General features: G+C 42.6%; 1 protein-coding gene across 1 annotated transcript in view; it reads left to right on the forward strand.

The window, feature by feature from the left end:
• The window catches only part of TIMP2 (TIMP metallopeptidase inhibitor 2), a 61,091-nt gene that overhangs the window by 40,761 nt on the left and 4,568 nt on the right, over positions 1–15,762 (forward strand). The window contains exons 3-4 of the mRNA XM_088482716.1: positions 2,496–2,604; positions 8,035–8,159. Of these exons, the coding sequence (XP_088338842.1) occupies positions 2,496–2,604; positions 8,035–8,159 (234 nt within the window). The remainder of the gene's footprint in view (positions 1–2,495; positions 2,605–8,034; positions 8,160–15,762) is intronic.

Genomic DNA, 15,762 nt, shown 5'->3' on the forward strand with positions numbered 1-15,762 from the left:
AGAGAAACCTGCACCAGCCCCATGCTAGGTGCAGATTGTCCGTCAGAGTATCGCCTCCAATCTAAAATTGCAAATGCCTTAGATCTCCCATTGGCAGAAAATATAGTTTGGGAAACTGCAACGGTAGCACTTACAATAAACCCCCCTTCCTGTGCTTTCTTATTAGATATTGGCAGAAACTCATAATGATTTATATACTATTTAAGGTAAGATAACTACATACAAAAGTGTAAAGAATGTAAATCCTGGTTTATACCTGCAGGGCTAAGCTTAGCGCACTTGGCAGTGATGAAGTTTTGGCCTCATTGGAAGTAGAGATGAGCGGTTCGGATTCTGTGGAATCCGAACCGCTCCGAACATTGGGGATCCGAGTCCACCCGAACCCTGTTCGGGTGTTCACCGCCTGACTCGGATCCCCGTTCGGGGCCGAACGGCGGCCGCCTTATGTCGGATTCTCACTAGAGAATCCGACATCAGGTCTCCTCGCGTGTAGGGCAGAGCGCAGTGATAGCGCTCTGCCCTACACAGACACAGACACACAGCCGCCAGCGGCAGCTGTGTGTTTGTTACAGCAGCCAATGTGAGTCACACAGACTCTCATTGGCTGCTGCACGGAGGGAGCCAGCTGGAGCTCACACATGAGCTCCGTCTTCCGGCTCCCTCCTCAGCGTGTGACAGAGCGGACGGCGCGGGAGCGGGGATACAGGTAAGTTTTATTTTTTTTATTTTTTTACTTGTCAAAGGTCCGGGGGCGCTACTGGGGGGGGGTCTGCTACTGGGGGGGGGCTATACTACTTGGGGGGCCATACTACAGAGGGGCCTGCTACTGGGGGGGGGCTATACTACTGGGGGGGGGTCTGCACTACTGGGGGGGGGTCTGCTACTGGGGGGGGCAATACTACTGGGGGGGCCATACTACAGAGGGGCCTGCTACTGGGGGGGGCTATACTACTGGGGGGGGTCTGCTACTGGGGGGGCCATACTACTGGGGGGGATCTGCACTATTGGGGGGCCATACTACAGAGGGCCTGCTACTGGGGGGGGGCTATACTACTGGGGGGGGTCTGCACTACTGGGGGGGGTCTGCTACTGGGCGGGGCTATACTACTGGGGGGGCCATACTACAGAGGGGCCTGCTACTGGGGGGGGCTATACTACTGGGGGGGTCTGCTACTGGGGGGGCCATACTACTGAGGGGCCTGCTACTGGGGGGGCCATACTACTGGGGGGGCTTACTACTACTGGGGGGGGGCTGCTACTGGGGCAGCCTACTACAGGGGGGGCCCATACTACAGGGGGGGCTACTACTGGGGCAGCCTACTACTGGGGCAGCCTACTACTGGGGGAGCCATACTACTGGGGGGGCATACTACTGGGTGGCATGCTAATGGGGGGCATACTACTGGGGGGGCCTGCTAATGGGGGGCATACTACTGGGGGGGGCCTGCTAATGGGGGGCATACTACTGGGGGGCATTCTACTGGGGGCACTGCATAGTGGACCCTACTACTAAGGGGACTGCATAGGGGGCACCACTGCTGGGGGACATTGTGTAAGGGACACCGCTACTGTGGGCATTGTGTAAAAGGGTCACTACTGCGGGCATTGTGTAAAAGGGGCACTACTGTGTGTCGTAACATAAATAAGAGACACTACTTTATGGTGTAATGTGAATCAGGCCCTATGTGCGGTGTAATGCTAATAAGATTGTGCACTGTGACTCCTAGGGCCGTAGCCCACTTTGTAAACAAGTACTATGACTCTGCTGGCCGTACCCCACTGGGTGGGTGCCCTACTTTTCATTTCTGCCACTGCTGTGTGGCAATGTGTCATAGATGTGCTTTATACTGTGGTGTCTGTGTCGTTGTGCCGCTGCTTTGTCGCTTAGTAACCAGTCAGCTCACTGCAACCTTTGGCCAATAATGTTGAAAACAATATTATAAGCTGTGATATGGTCTAAATTGACTGGAAATTAATGTTATTGAGGTTAATAATACTCTAGGAAGAAAAAAAAGACCAATTTATGTGATTTTAGCTTTTTTTGTCAATTTTTGTAAAAAAATCCAAATCCAAATCCAAAGCCAGTCACCGCAGTTTGGCAAATCCAAATCCAAAGCCGGACGACGAATTAGAACCAAATCCAAATCCGGCAAAAATGGTCCGGCGCACATCCCTAATTGGAAGGGAATGTAAATGGGACAAAATAAACTGCAGGAATGAAACATCTCTTTCGCGCTCTCTCCTCCTTTTTTCTTTTGTGCTATTAGTAGATTATTATTCAAGGTATTAGCATGGCATCACATCAAAGCACTGCGTGATAGCATCCTTCATTAAATATTAATCAGTACCACTTATTAAAGTTAGTTCAGAATTCCATTGGCAACAAAATTAGAAGTAGCGTGGTACATCCTCTAGTGGTTTGGATTGTGACATTTACTCAGTTCATGAAAACGTTTCCCACCACTAATAAGGTCTATTTTCCCCTGTCTTTCTAGATGTTCAAGGGACCTACTGAGGACATACAGTACATCTTCACAGCTCCGTCGTCTGCAGTGTGTGGGGTGACTCTGGAGACTGCTGGCAAAAAAGAGTACCTGATTGCAGGTTGGTTCCTATTTCACTGCTTTTAAAGATTTTGTTGACAAATAAAAGCTGCTAGCCATTTTTGTACATTTACTTCTGATAATACATTGATAACAGTAGAATATTTGGTCACAAGCAAAACCACATCAAACACAGCATTTAACAAGCTATAGAGATCAGATTAGCCCATCTACATTTTGGGGCTTAGTTCAGCAGGGTATTAATCTATGTTCTGCATGGTGAGCATTTTTCTCCTCAAAACCAGACTTGGGGGCCTATTCATCAACACTAAAATAACGTTTTTAAGGACATTTTCCTTAAATAACGTTATTTTGGTATTCATGAACAGACTTAACACAAGTTCCCTGCGTTAATTTCCACACTCCCCATACATTAGTACATTAGTATGGGGATGTGTAAATTATGGTATTCATCAAATTCCGAAAATTATAAATTTTCGGAATTTGATGCAGTTACTATTCGCCACTGTGAGGTGGCGAATAGCAGAATCCACTTACGTGTATCAGCGTGTGCAGGTCCCCCGACGAGTCCCTCCGGCGCTCTGCTCCGTCCTCAGGCTCCGGAGGCTGGTCTGTCATGTGTGCTCCCCAGCAGAGCACAAGAAAGTTTAGAAAAAGAAAAAAGAAAATTTAAACTTAACGCATCAGTAGGCAGTGCTGCGCATGTGCTGGTTTTACAGATGTAACAGCACTGTTTCCAGATGCGATAAGGTAGTGTAGGCAGGGAAAAGTATCGTAAAAATGACAGCTTTTCGGAATAGATACTTATGGAGAGGTGGAATGATGAATGCCACCTATAATTAGGTAGAACTCCATGAGAGTTCTAAAGCTAATTATCTCCATTGAATTTTTACGTTTAATGAATAGGCCCCTTGAATTGGTTCCTCAGTGTCCAGTATTGGGAATCGTCTCTCATGGCAGTGTGATCCAAGTGTCCCCAGGGAGGAAGTGTATGTTCCGCATAGGGGTAGCTTTGGAATCAGTTAGCAACACTAGGGATTTCTTCCATAAAGGTGTCCCAGTCTACTGCTTGCATCCCTGCAATAAGAGACCTCTTGTAATAGTGATGTAATAGTACAATTAATGATCCAAAATATTGAATCACCAATATATTGTCACTTAACAGGGCGTAGTGCCACCACGTGCAGCCAATATGGCCTGTTTGCACTACAACACGAGTTCTCAAACCCAGTCTTTAGGACCCCAAACAGTGCATGTTTTCCATGTCTCCTCACAAAATCACATGTTAAATATTTAACTCCACCTGTGGATCTTTAAAATGTATCAGTGAGTAATGAATACACCTGTGCACCTGCTGGATGTCCTGGAAAATGTGAACTGTGTGTGGTCCTGAGGACTGAGTTTGGGAACCACTGCACTACAGCATTGAATGTATGGAATTATGTAGCAAAACATGCAGCACCCTTATTTCACAAGAATGAAAAACGCAGTTTCTGGCATAATACCAGAACCTTCCAGAAATGCATAATTGGGTTCAGATTTGGTAACTGGTAAGGCCACTATATATGGACAATATAATTTTCATGCACATGAAACCGATGGGAGAGCCCTTGCTTTCAATATGCTTGGTGCCCCTTGTTTATCCACATTTTTATTTTTTTATCCACTTCCTGTAGTTGGTATGCTTGCTAGGATTAGATCATTATTGCAATTAATGTTGAATTGCAGGTGGAACAATTATTTACACAACCCTTGTTATAAATGAACATAAGTACAGCAGCATAAAGAAAATGTCCGTGCCCCTATTTCAACACCAACACACTGGCGGCACTCACCTTAATACTCTTGCATTTTGTATATTCATAGAAAATTGTTAAAGTGTTTGACAGAAGAACTGTTGCCCAAATCCATAAAAATGAAGCAGATCCCTAAAGCTGTATTTGATTTTAGGCAAAATTTATGGGGTTTCACTAATTGCATGAAATTAACTGGCAGTAGAAACAGGGCCATAAAATAAAAATAAGATATTTAAATGTATTCACAAGTGTAAGCTATGAAATTAATAAATTATTCCGGATGACACTGGCACACCTGCTACATGCCGAAAGAACGAGACTTGGAGATATGTCCTGTTGCGTTAAGGCCCAGCACAACAAAATGTAGGTCTACTGTAGGTGGTAGTCAAGAGATTTGCTCATATGTGAAAATGTGTATCTTGTCAGCGTGGGAGCATATGAAAATGTTAGCATGTGTAAATGTAGGGTTAGGCTAAAATAACAAAAAAAAAATCATTTGTCAACCATTTGAATATGGACCTCTTAACCCTGTTGACCTAAGTCACTGTCGACCAATTACCCGTCATCCTCTTAACCCTGTCGATCTATTGACGATCGACCTATTGACTGTGTAACCTGTAGACCTATCAGTACAAACCCTTTGTACTTTTGAAATCATATACATTCTGGTCTTTGATTCTCATGCAGAATGCACCAATGTCACAGAGCATAGGAGAAAGAGTGGAACCATTTTTAATGGTTTTCTGTTACTGTACTTTATTCTACATTCTTTGTAATTGGTTTCACACTATATTTTTGTGGAACTAAGACTGTACAGCGGGAACCTGAGTTATCTCCCCCTGCAGCAATACATACTATAATTATTATTCATATACTATGTGGTTTGTTAATGAAGGATAGATAGGCCAGTCTTCTGCCCCAACATGGATACTTGTGGCTGGAGAAAGTCTTGGGGGCATTTTCAATTGGGTGCATAATTTTTGCGGTAAAAAGTACTGCGGACATTGCGATAATTTTTTCATTAGCGCAGGTAAGCGCGTCCCCGATACCTGCATTTCCATATGAAAATAAAAATGGTTGCGGTAATTTGTACTGCAAAAACCAACTTGTACACTAAAAACTGTAATCAAAATATTGGGTAACAGTAATAATGTTTATTACTGTCCTAAAGAAAAATATACTGTTCTTTAAAAATGCATTAAATGGCTGATTTGTGCATATTTTTTTATATGTAAATTTTTTTTTTTATAAAAAGCAAACACATTTCTTAATTACAAATTAATTAAACGAAAAATACAAAAAAGTAGAAAAAAAAGGTGTTTATGCAAATTAAAAAAAAAATTGGGGGTGCATAAATTAAGTTTATTTTGGGCTAATTTGAGGCCATTTGTTTGTAACAAGCAATAATTGCATTTAATCATTGGACTAATTAAGTTAATTAGAAACTTCCAGTTGCCTAATTAGTAATTAAGGGGTGTACCCTAGGGATTCTGTGGAAAGTCCCGACATGTTTAACAAGAAATGGGGATTTTCCTGACTTTTCCAGCTGCTGGGTACCTATTGACAATAACAGGTCTAATTTTTTCCCCTGGCAATTGAATAGGAAAAACCTGAACCGCAGGGTTTTTTAAATTAACACTCCCAACTGAATATGGTGATCCCTTGGTGATCCCGACATTCTGTCAGTGGGCTCCCATAGCAACACCAGTGTAGAAGATCCTCACCCATATTCTCTGTGATTCATTTCTTGGACATAGTGGTGCCTACGTAGTTCCAGTGCTAGAAGAAGAGGAACCCTTTGATCCACTACCATTTTAGATGGAAAATATACACATCTGCTCAACTTGAGTGTCTGAGACACCTTTATGTACAGAGGATCCTCATATTCTGTTATAAAACAATTATTTATGTATTATTACAGTGACAGAAATGAACACACAAGGTGATATTGTCATGTTTACTTGATTTTATAATCTACTTTTCGTAAAACACACCCAGATTATAAAACTAAACCAACGTATTTCCAAATTACCTGGTGACATAACCCTAACCAGTAATAAGTTAGGCTGCAATATTACTGAGGAACTACGAGTTATGGCTTAACATCTTTCTCAACTGCCTTGTAAAATGAGGAAACATGCCTGCATATGTTTACAGAAAAAAGGAAGAATCACAGTGTGTAGAAAGTGCCGTATTTGGCAGTATTTGAAGGGGCTGAGGGGTTGGGTGGGAACTTTCAACTGTAGATCTGAGAAGGAAAGCCAGAGACCACCTGCTCTAAAATCCACAGGAAATGTAAGGGCCAGATGTGTCCACCGTGTCATGCGAGTTGTTTGTAGGCCCGGTGGAAGATTACTTCATATGGGAGTAAGGGGAGATATGGGACAGGTGATGGAGAACTTAACGGAGTATAGAGTCCACAGATGAAGTAGGAATTTAAGAGTAGGAAGGAGGCTGGAAGAGGGGAGACGGTGCCTCTTTTGTAAGCCCCAGAGAGAGGACAGATCTGGGAAGTTAAAAAGGCTGGCTTCAATGTTAAGCCAGGAGGTTGTTCTGGAAGGAGAATAGGAGGAAGCAAATTGGGAGAAGTGGATAGCCAAGTAGTAGACACCTACCACCCCCGGAGATGGGCTTTTTAATGGTGGCGGAGGATAATCTGGGGGGATTGCCATTCCAAATAAACTGGGTAATGTTTTTTTTTATTTTATTTTTGAGAGTGGGGAACGGTTACGGGGAGGATCTGGAATAGATAGAGCCATTTGAGAAGAATATTCATTTTGACGGAAATTATTCTGCCCAGCCACGAAATGATAAGTAGTCTCCAAAAGGTCAAGTCCGTGTGGAGTTTCACCAAAAGGAGTGGGAAGTTTTCCTGGTAAAGAAAATCATAACAAGAAGTCAGGAAAATCCAAATTCTCATTCTTAAGGTTGTAATACAAATGCACCTTTTAGAGTGATGGCGCTGTGTCCTTTTAATATGCAGACTAAAGTCTTGCTCACACTGGCATAAACTGTCTGAAGAAGTGGGCAGTGTACCAGTGAAATGCGTTACAAGCTTATGCGGATTCTATGTATGATGTATCTGATGGTCTTCTATCTATTAGGGATGAGATTGAATTACTAATCCTCTCCATATGGGATGAATGTCCAATAAAGTTGGATACTAGTTTTTAAGAACTGTTACTGATTCTTCAATTACTGGAACTTGTGCCAAAAAGGACTTCGCTTTATATGGATTCTGAGGAAGAGGTTCTGGAGTCCTCTTTTTCCTTTCAAGGCAGCAAACTACACCAACTGACTGTACAGGGTTCCCTAAGTAAATAGGGCACGGATCCTCATTTCCTTTATGTTGAAATTTAGCAATCATTTTACAACGGGGGGAAGAGAAGGGTTATTCCAATTTTGTATGAACTAGGGTCTGAAGAAAACCTGCCTCAATAAAGAAAAAACGTCATAATTAGAATATTTTTTCTAGTATTTGTATTTAAAAACACAAATATTTAATCCTCAGAATCTACATTTGTGACTATCGCTTTGTTGGCAAAGTGAACAAGACCTTTTTTTTAATCAAGGAGGCTTTTGTGTTATAGCTTTTGTTGTAACAAATTCAGCTATTTCAGATTACGTTATACCATGCCACTTTCTGACCATCTTGAAACTTTCATATTCTCCAGGCAAGACGGAGGGTGATGGAAAAATGCATATCACACTGTGTGACTTCATTGTACCATGGGATTCTCTCACCCAGACCCAGAAGAAAAGTCTGAATCAGAGATATGAGATGGGCTGCGAGTGTAAGGTAAGAAATGACATAACAGGATGGGGAATACTCTCTCTCTCTAATTTAGTAAGGTGAATCCAATATCCTAAGGCCTGCTACATATCAGGTGATATTTTGTACAATATATTGTTCGGACACGGATCGTAACGATATGTCGTCCTTATCGCTGAGAGTGTGCCCTCAATTGCGTTTTCATGTACATCGCCGTCCCACCTGAGGTGCTGCACGTCAGATGGGACAACGTCGCTGACGACTGCATGCAGGTGATGGAAGGGTATATCCCGCAGTTGGACACTGGATCGAGCATTGTGTACGGTTGCCCAATATATCCATCCATCAGGCATCGGGTCGGCTGGGATACACGTCGTTGTGATGTGTACCCGGCCTTAATCATTGACTACGTCTCCTGTCGAAAGGAGAGCATACTTTTTGTTCCCTCGCACTCAAAATCATTTCTTCTTTAGGACCTTAAAGTACAGATTAATTTATCATTATCATCAAACAGGACAATACTGATTGAAATAGCCATAAAATGTGCTTTCCCTGGAAGCGACAAAATGTGTCTTATTACAGGGACACTTATAGGCCCAGGTCCAATCACCCCCACTGATGACACATCATGTCAATACTGCAGCTCCCTGCAAGCAAGTAAAATAAGCCCATAAGTGTGCCCCTCCACTCCTTTGAATGTCCTTTAAATATCTGATCATGCAAAGCTAAATCTTGTTTTTGCATATCGGAGCAATACCCGGCGCACAAGTACACGTGGATCATATTCTACAAGAACAAACACATTTTCCCAGCTCTCCCAGTGCCAAAATGGCCATTTTCTTATACCCACTGACCTACCGTATTTATATTTCACTGCTCTATCCCTTTTTGCTTTGGGATAATCTTAATACAACATCTAATAAAAGTTATATTTTATTGAATCAATTTCTACTGTGTGCCTAACAATACAACCACATTCTTTCCTCTTTCAACTCCATCATTCTGGGGCCAGTCATGTTGTGATATTGATACGATTGTAGTTAATGCAGCCTGTCAAACTCATGCACCTGGGGGTGATAATGATAACCACTCCACTACCTGAAACACAGGAAATGCTGCTACCTCCCTTGTAACTATGCCCACTGCAAATCATTCATGGTCAGCTTTGCCCACCAGGGCTGAGAGCCAGAGCCACAACAGTGGTCAGGAATCTGGGAAGAATGCACATATGAGAGTACATACCTGTATTTGGATAGTAGTGATTGGGATCATTACTCAATCTGCTATTTCAAATAAGTCCTTTGCTTCATCAAGGTGTAAATAAATTGTTTAATATGGCACAAAGTACATTGGCAATGTCAACCTAATGACTGCATCCCGATGATGATTGGAGGCTGAGTGACTGAATGCGACTGATGCCTCACACTTTTACTAGTGTATTGTAGGTGCTGCAATCTATTTGCATGAATACTTTGATATTTGCATTCAGGCTGCAGTAATAATACAGGCTCCCATGTGATACTTCTTATAAGAGAGGTCAATGGATGTGTGTGATATGAACTCAATTTGTTATTTCATTTTGTTTTTATGCCTTTATCTTCTTTCCTTTTACATTGTAAAAACTATTGTCATTATCAACACTGTCCAGAAACTTACTGTATTTTGTATGCATTGTGTATTGTCATTTTAACATTTACTGCTATTACTGGGAAGCCACATCTCTTGTCGCATACACTCCAGGAGTGGAGCAGACACATATTGTATTCTAGCCTTGACAAGCTGAAAACATCTTGCAACACAACAAGCTAAGCAAAATGCACCTTTTTCCAGGGCGCAAAATGCGCTTGTGATTTAGACGCAATTTTATGCAACGCCGCATTGTCTCTATAAAGTATTTTTTTATGAAAATCAAGAAAATTTAATATTTCACCCTTCAAATATAGGCAGCCCCATTACTTTCACGAGTTATATGTGGTTAAATGAGCAGTATTTTGAGATAAAAATGAAAATATTTATGAAGCATGGGACAACTAAAATTAGTAATATTTTGTTAAATACATTTGAACACTAATTTGTTCTATTTTATTTTTGACATACTACTAATCATTTTTGTTTATTTGATTTGATAATTATTTTACTATTCTTTTTCTACAAAGTGTGTAGTGTAAAAGCTGCTTGTGCACATTTCTGTGCATTCAGCAGCACTTGCTATGTGCCAGCACTGATGAATATGTTCTTTACACAGCTTTTGGCACTTTTACTGCTATCATTTTTTAGCTGATTGTTCGAGCTATTTTTTTATTTTATTTTTAGGATTGCTAATACCTAATTCCCGGGAATAATGTTGTGCAGCTTAGTAACACAAAACTAGTGCATCTTCCACTATTATGTCGGGTAGAGTAAATTTTTTAGGAATTACATTAAAAGACCTTCTCAACTCAATTTACAGGACAGGATGTTCATGAGTCATCAGTATCCTTAAAATCCAAACAGTGGTCTCCTAATGCAACATGGTGAAAAGGAAGCCATTACTGGGGAGAAAGAAGCTCATATAACACACAGAATTTGTAACAAACCATTTAACTGATATTAAAAACATTGACAAAAAGGTTTTGTGGTCAGGTGAAGTTACATTGGAACATTTTGTTCTAAATGCTACTGTACATCTGGAAAATCCTCCAAAACAACACTCTTAATTTACTTCTTTGTTGCTAAATACTTAAAACAGTGACAATACAACCAAGAACATTTTGCCCAGTGTAACATCCATGGCTGCATTACCACATTGTGGACCTATGTCAGATGCATTTTTTTTTTTAATAATAAATATGTATTAGCAATGACAAGTGTGACAGAACAATGGTAATAGTAAAAAACAATAAATACAGTCACAGCGTGAATGCATTTTTTTAATATACAGAAAGAAAAAACACAAAAAGGGAATACACTAGAGGTTATGAGGAAAGAACACCAAGGGAAGGAATGGGGAGAAGGTCGGATTAAAATAGGTATATGGATGTAAAACAATTCGGCACAAGATGAAGCACTAAGAGAAAAGAAGAGGCAATGTGTCTTAACCCACCCGTTCTACCTGGTCAGAGAGTCGGATGCAATTTTGATATCAGACGCAGTTGAGCAATTGTTTTCTACTGTGAATGCACCAGTCGCACTGCGCATGCAGTGCCAGATTAAGGTCCACACGGGCCTGGAGCTGAAATTTATGAAGGGCCTATTGTGTGCCGCTGCAGGGGGAGTGTGACAAGTGCTGTGGCAGTGGGACTAATGATGTGGGGCATGCATAGTGTGTGGATGTGGTCTACACAGTGTGTGTGACTATCTCCATGGAGGGCATAGGTGGCATTTAACTTCACCCACTTAATAGTTCCACTATTACAAGAAAAAAATATTGTGAAAGAGTGTGAACTGTATGGTCTACCTTTCCTGGACTGCTACAATAGTTTAGATTAACAAGAAAAGAAAATATATCTAAATTGTTCACTGATATTGGCATACTTCTATAAGTGTCCATCCCATATTCCTAACCACTGCAGTAAATTAATAAATGAACTGTCTATTTAGCTGTTGTTTTAAAAAAATAATGGCAACGATGGACCATGGTGACAATGGTTAACTTTTACTGCGTCTGTAGCAGGATAACAACCTGGTAGATTTGAGGTTGTTACCTTGCTGCGGACGTCATCAAAATATTGGTGATGTGGTGGCCCATAAAAATCTCTCTCCCTGGAAGGTGGGGGAAAATACAAATTTTCTATCATGCAAGAAAGGGTGTGTAAGGTGTCACGGATGCATATTTGGAGATGGGGAATACTTTTGTACATCCGCACTCTGAGAAGAAATTCAAAATCAATTATACTATTACCTGCAGGAGCAGTTATATGATCTTTTTTATTAGATGTGCTTGTGTGAGAGACAGAGGAATTATATTTTATATATATATATATATATATATATATATATATATATACTGAACGAATAGCCCGGCACTCCACCGAATGGGAAACTGGACCCGGGTGCCCTCCGTGAAACTGTAGCATCCGATAAGAAAAACAGTGGCACTATGGGTTTGTAGTAGTTAACGATATGTATTCACATAAATCCAACGTTCGGGGCCGTGATGACCCTTTGTCAAGGTATACAATACACACTAAGAATATATATATTATATTATATATATATGCAGTCAGGTGCATAAATATTGGGACATTGACTGAATTTTCATATTTTGGCCTCTACTCACCACCACAATGGCTTTGAAATGCAACAAACAAGATGAGCTTTAACTGCAGACTTTCAGATTTAATTTGAGGGTAATTACATCCAAATCAGGTGAACGGTGTAGGAATTACAACGGTTTCTATATGTGCCTCCCACTTGTTAAGGGGCCAAAAGTAATGGGACTATCAACTCAAAAGCTATTTCATGGACATGTGTGGGCTATTCCCTCGTTATTTCATTATCAATTAAGCAGGTAAAAGGTCTGGAGTTCAGTCTAGGTGTGACATTTGCATTTGGAATCAGTTGCTGTTGACTCTCAATATGAGATCCAAGGAGCTGTCACTATCAGTGAAGCAAGCCATCATTAGGCTGAAAAATCAAAACAAACCCATCAGAGATAGCAAAAACATTAGTGTGGCCAAATCAACTGTTTGGAACATTCTTAAAAAGAAAGAATGCACCGGAGAACTCAGCAACACCAAAAGACCGGGAAGACCACGGAAAACAACTGTGGTAGATGACAGAAGAACTATTTCCCTGTTGAAGAAAAACCCCTTCACAACAGTTGGCCAAATCAAGAACACTCTCCAGGAGGTAGGTGTATATGTGTCAAAGTCAACAATCAAGAGAAGACTTCACAAGAGTGAATATAGAGGGTTCACCACAAGATGTAAACCATTGGTGAGCCACAAAAACAGGAAGACCAGATTAGAGTTTGCCAAACATCTAAAAAAGCCATTACAGTTTTGGAACAACATCCTATGGACAGATGAGACAAAGATCAACTTGTACCAGAGTGATGGGAAGAGAAGATTATGGAAAAGGAAAGTAACTGCTCATGATCCAAAACACCACCGCAGTATCATGGTGTGGGCATGTATGGCTGCCAATGGAACTGGTTCCCTTGTATTTATTGATGATGTGACTGCTGACAAAAGCAGCAAAATGAATTCTGAAGTGTTTCGGGCAATATTATATGCTCTTATTCAGTCAAATGCTTCAGAACTCATTGGACGGCACTTCACAATGCAGATGGACAATGACCCGAAGCATACTGCAAAAGCAACCAAAGACTTTTTTAAGGCTAAAAAGTGGAATGTTATGCAATGGCCCCTGACCTGAATCCGATTGAGCATGCATTTCACTTGATGAAGACAAAGCTGAAGGGAAAATGCCCCAAGAACAAGCAGGAACTGAAGACATTTGCAGTAGAGGCCTGGCAGAGCATCACCAGGGATGAAACCCAGCATCTGGTGATGTCTATGCATTCAAGACTTCAGGCTGTAATTGCCTGCAAAGAATTTGCTAAAAAAGTATTAAAAAGTGAAAGTTAGATTTAGGATTGTTTAGTTTGTCCCATTACTATTGGCCCCTTAAAAAGTGGGAGGCACATATAGAAACCGTTGTAATTCCTACACCGTTCACCTGATTTGAATGTAATTACCCTCAAATTAAATCTGAAAGTCTGCAGTTAAAGCACATCTTGTTTGTTTCATTTCAAAGCCATTGTGGTGGTGAATAGAGGCCAAAATATGAAAATTCTGTCAATCTCCCAATATTAATGCACCTGACTGTGTGTGTATATATATATATATATATATATATATATATAAAGCATATAAAGCAGAGAGTGTTACAGTGACCGCCATGCCCACACTCCACCTTCCCAAATGCTGCAGCATGTAAATCAGATCCCTTGGGGGATCTGTGAGCGATATCGCAGAACTTGTTCTGCACATATGCAGAATGGATCCTGTGAATCCGCAGTTTTCTGATCGAAAAACTGTGTGGAATCCCTCATCTGCATCTGACCATGAATTAGGCCCTATATCTATAAAACAGCACAGCCCTGCATCCTCCTATCTCCCCCATCCTTCACTCCTACCTCCCTCCATGCCAGGGTAATATCTATAATGGGGGCAGGGTGTGCGGGCCGCACCGCATACCCTGCACCCATAAAACGAACCTCTCCGGAGTCCCATGTCGGCTCTGGAGTCCGTGCCACGGCCATTTTCCCGGTGACCTGTGTACGCGCTATAGACTCTGGGTACACTCTAGTGCCCAGAGGGCCTGATTCCGACCCGGTCGCAAGCGCTGAGTGCTCGCAACCGGGTCGATGGTGGCCCACAGCGCATGCGCACGACGGAGCCGGCTCCGTCGTGCGCATGCGAGAGACCCGGCTAGCGACGGGCAATCCGTCGCTCCGGATCTTGCACCAAAGGGGGCGAGCTGTCGATGTGGAGTGACAGCTCGCCCCGCTTGGTGGGTGGGCCGGAGGGGTGGCTGCCCAAACGGAGGCATTCCTGAGGGAACGTTTGCAGTTTGGGAGCGGCCCCACTGACATCACGAGTGATGTCAGTGGAGAGCTTCCGGCTCTGTTAGAGCCGAAAGCTCTCTGGGGCTTGCGATGAACGAAACCCTACCACAAGGGTCTCGTCGCAAGCCCGATGGTCGCAATGGTCTTGACCATCGCGACCATCATCATGGCCGCTCGCTGTAGCTGTGGGTGGGCACCCACAGCTATGCGAGCGGCCAGGAGGCAGTTCTAAAAAAAAAAAAACCCGGCCCTGATTCAGAGCAAGCGCTGTGTCAGAGCGACAAGGTCTGAATCAGGCCCAGAGTCTATAAGTGCGGCGCTGGTCGCGCACCACTCAGTGCGCAGCTGGCCACTGGACGGAGATTAGGGGGCCCGTGTTGGAGACTGCACGTGGGCCCCCTCCTCTCTAGAAACACCACTGCTCCATACTGTGTGCATCGCAGCCAGCGTGTCAACACAGATATACACTGCTTTAGTGAAGCAGAGCCAGAGTAGGAGGCCAACATAGCTGCCTGAAGGTGATGTAGCACCCAGGGGCGCCAAGGGGGGGAAAGGGGGCAGGTACCCGAGTACGACACCGCCCCCCTCCTTCCTGACTGCTGAGTAAGCCCAGCACACGCTGCTGTGTGCTGGGCTGCAAAGGGAGATTGCTTGCCAGTCTCCTCTGCCTGTGGGTGTGAGCCAACATCCTGTGAGCGCGCGCCCGCCCCATCCCCCCGCCGGACATGCGCTGGGGTAAGGGGCTCACAGCACCCCCAGTGCGCAGCGCCAACAATGTTTTTTTATTTTATTTTTTCTTAATGGGGTATGGCCATGCCTACTGCTATTAGAGCACACTCCCTTCACACGGCCCGACTCTTGGCAGCCCTGGCAGCAGCCCCATATATATATATTTATATATGTACACATACATTTATACATACAGTATATTCTGTACATACATGTACACATATGTACCCATGCATACATACACTCACACACATATATATACATAAATAAACACATACAATACATTATAGGTGGCAGACATTGAACTGACCTGGTTATGCATGCTGTTTTTCAGCTGGTGACAACTAT

The sequence above is a fragment of the Taudactylus pleione genome, unplaced genomic scaffold (genome assembly GCF_031769625.1).
Source record: "Taudactylus pleione unplaced genomic scaffold, aTauple2 ptg000290l, whole genome shotgun sequence".
Taxonomy (NCBI): Eukaryota; Metazoa; Chordata; class Amphibia; order Anura; family Myobatrachidae; genus Taudactylus; species Taudactylus pleione.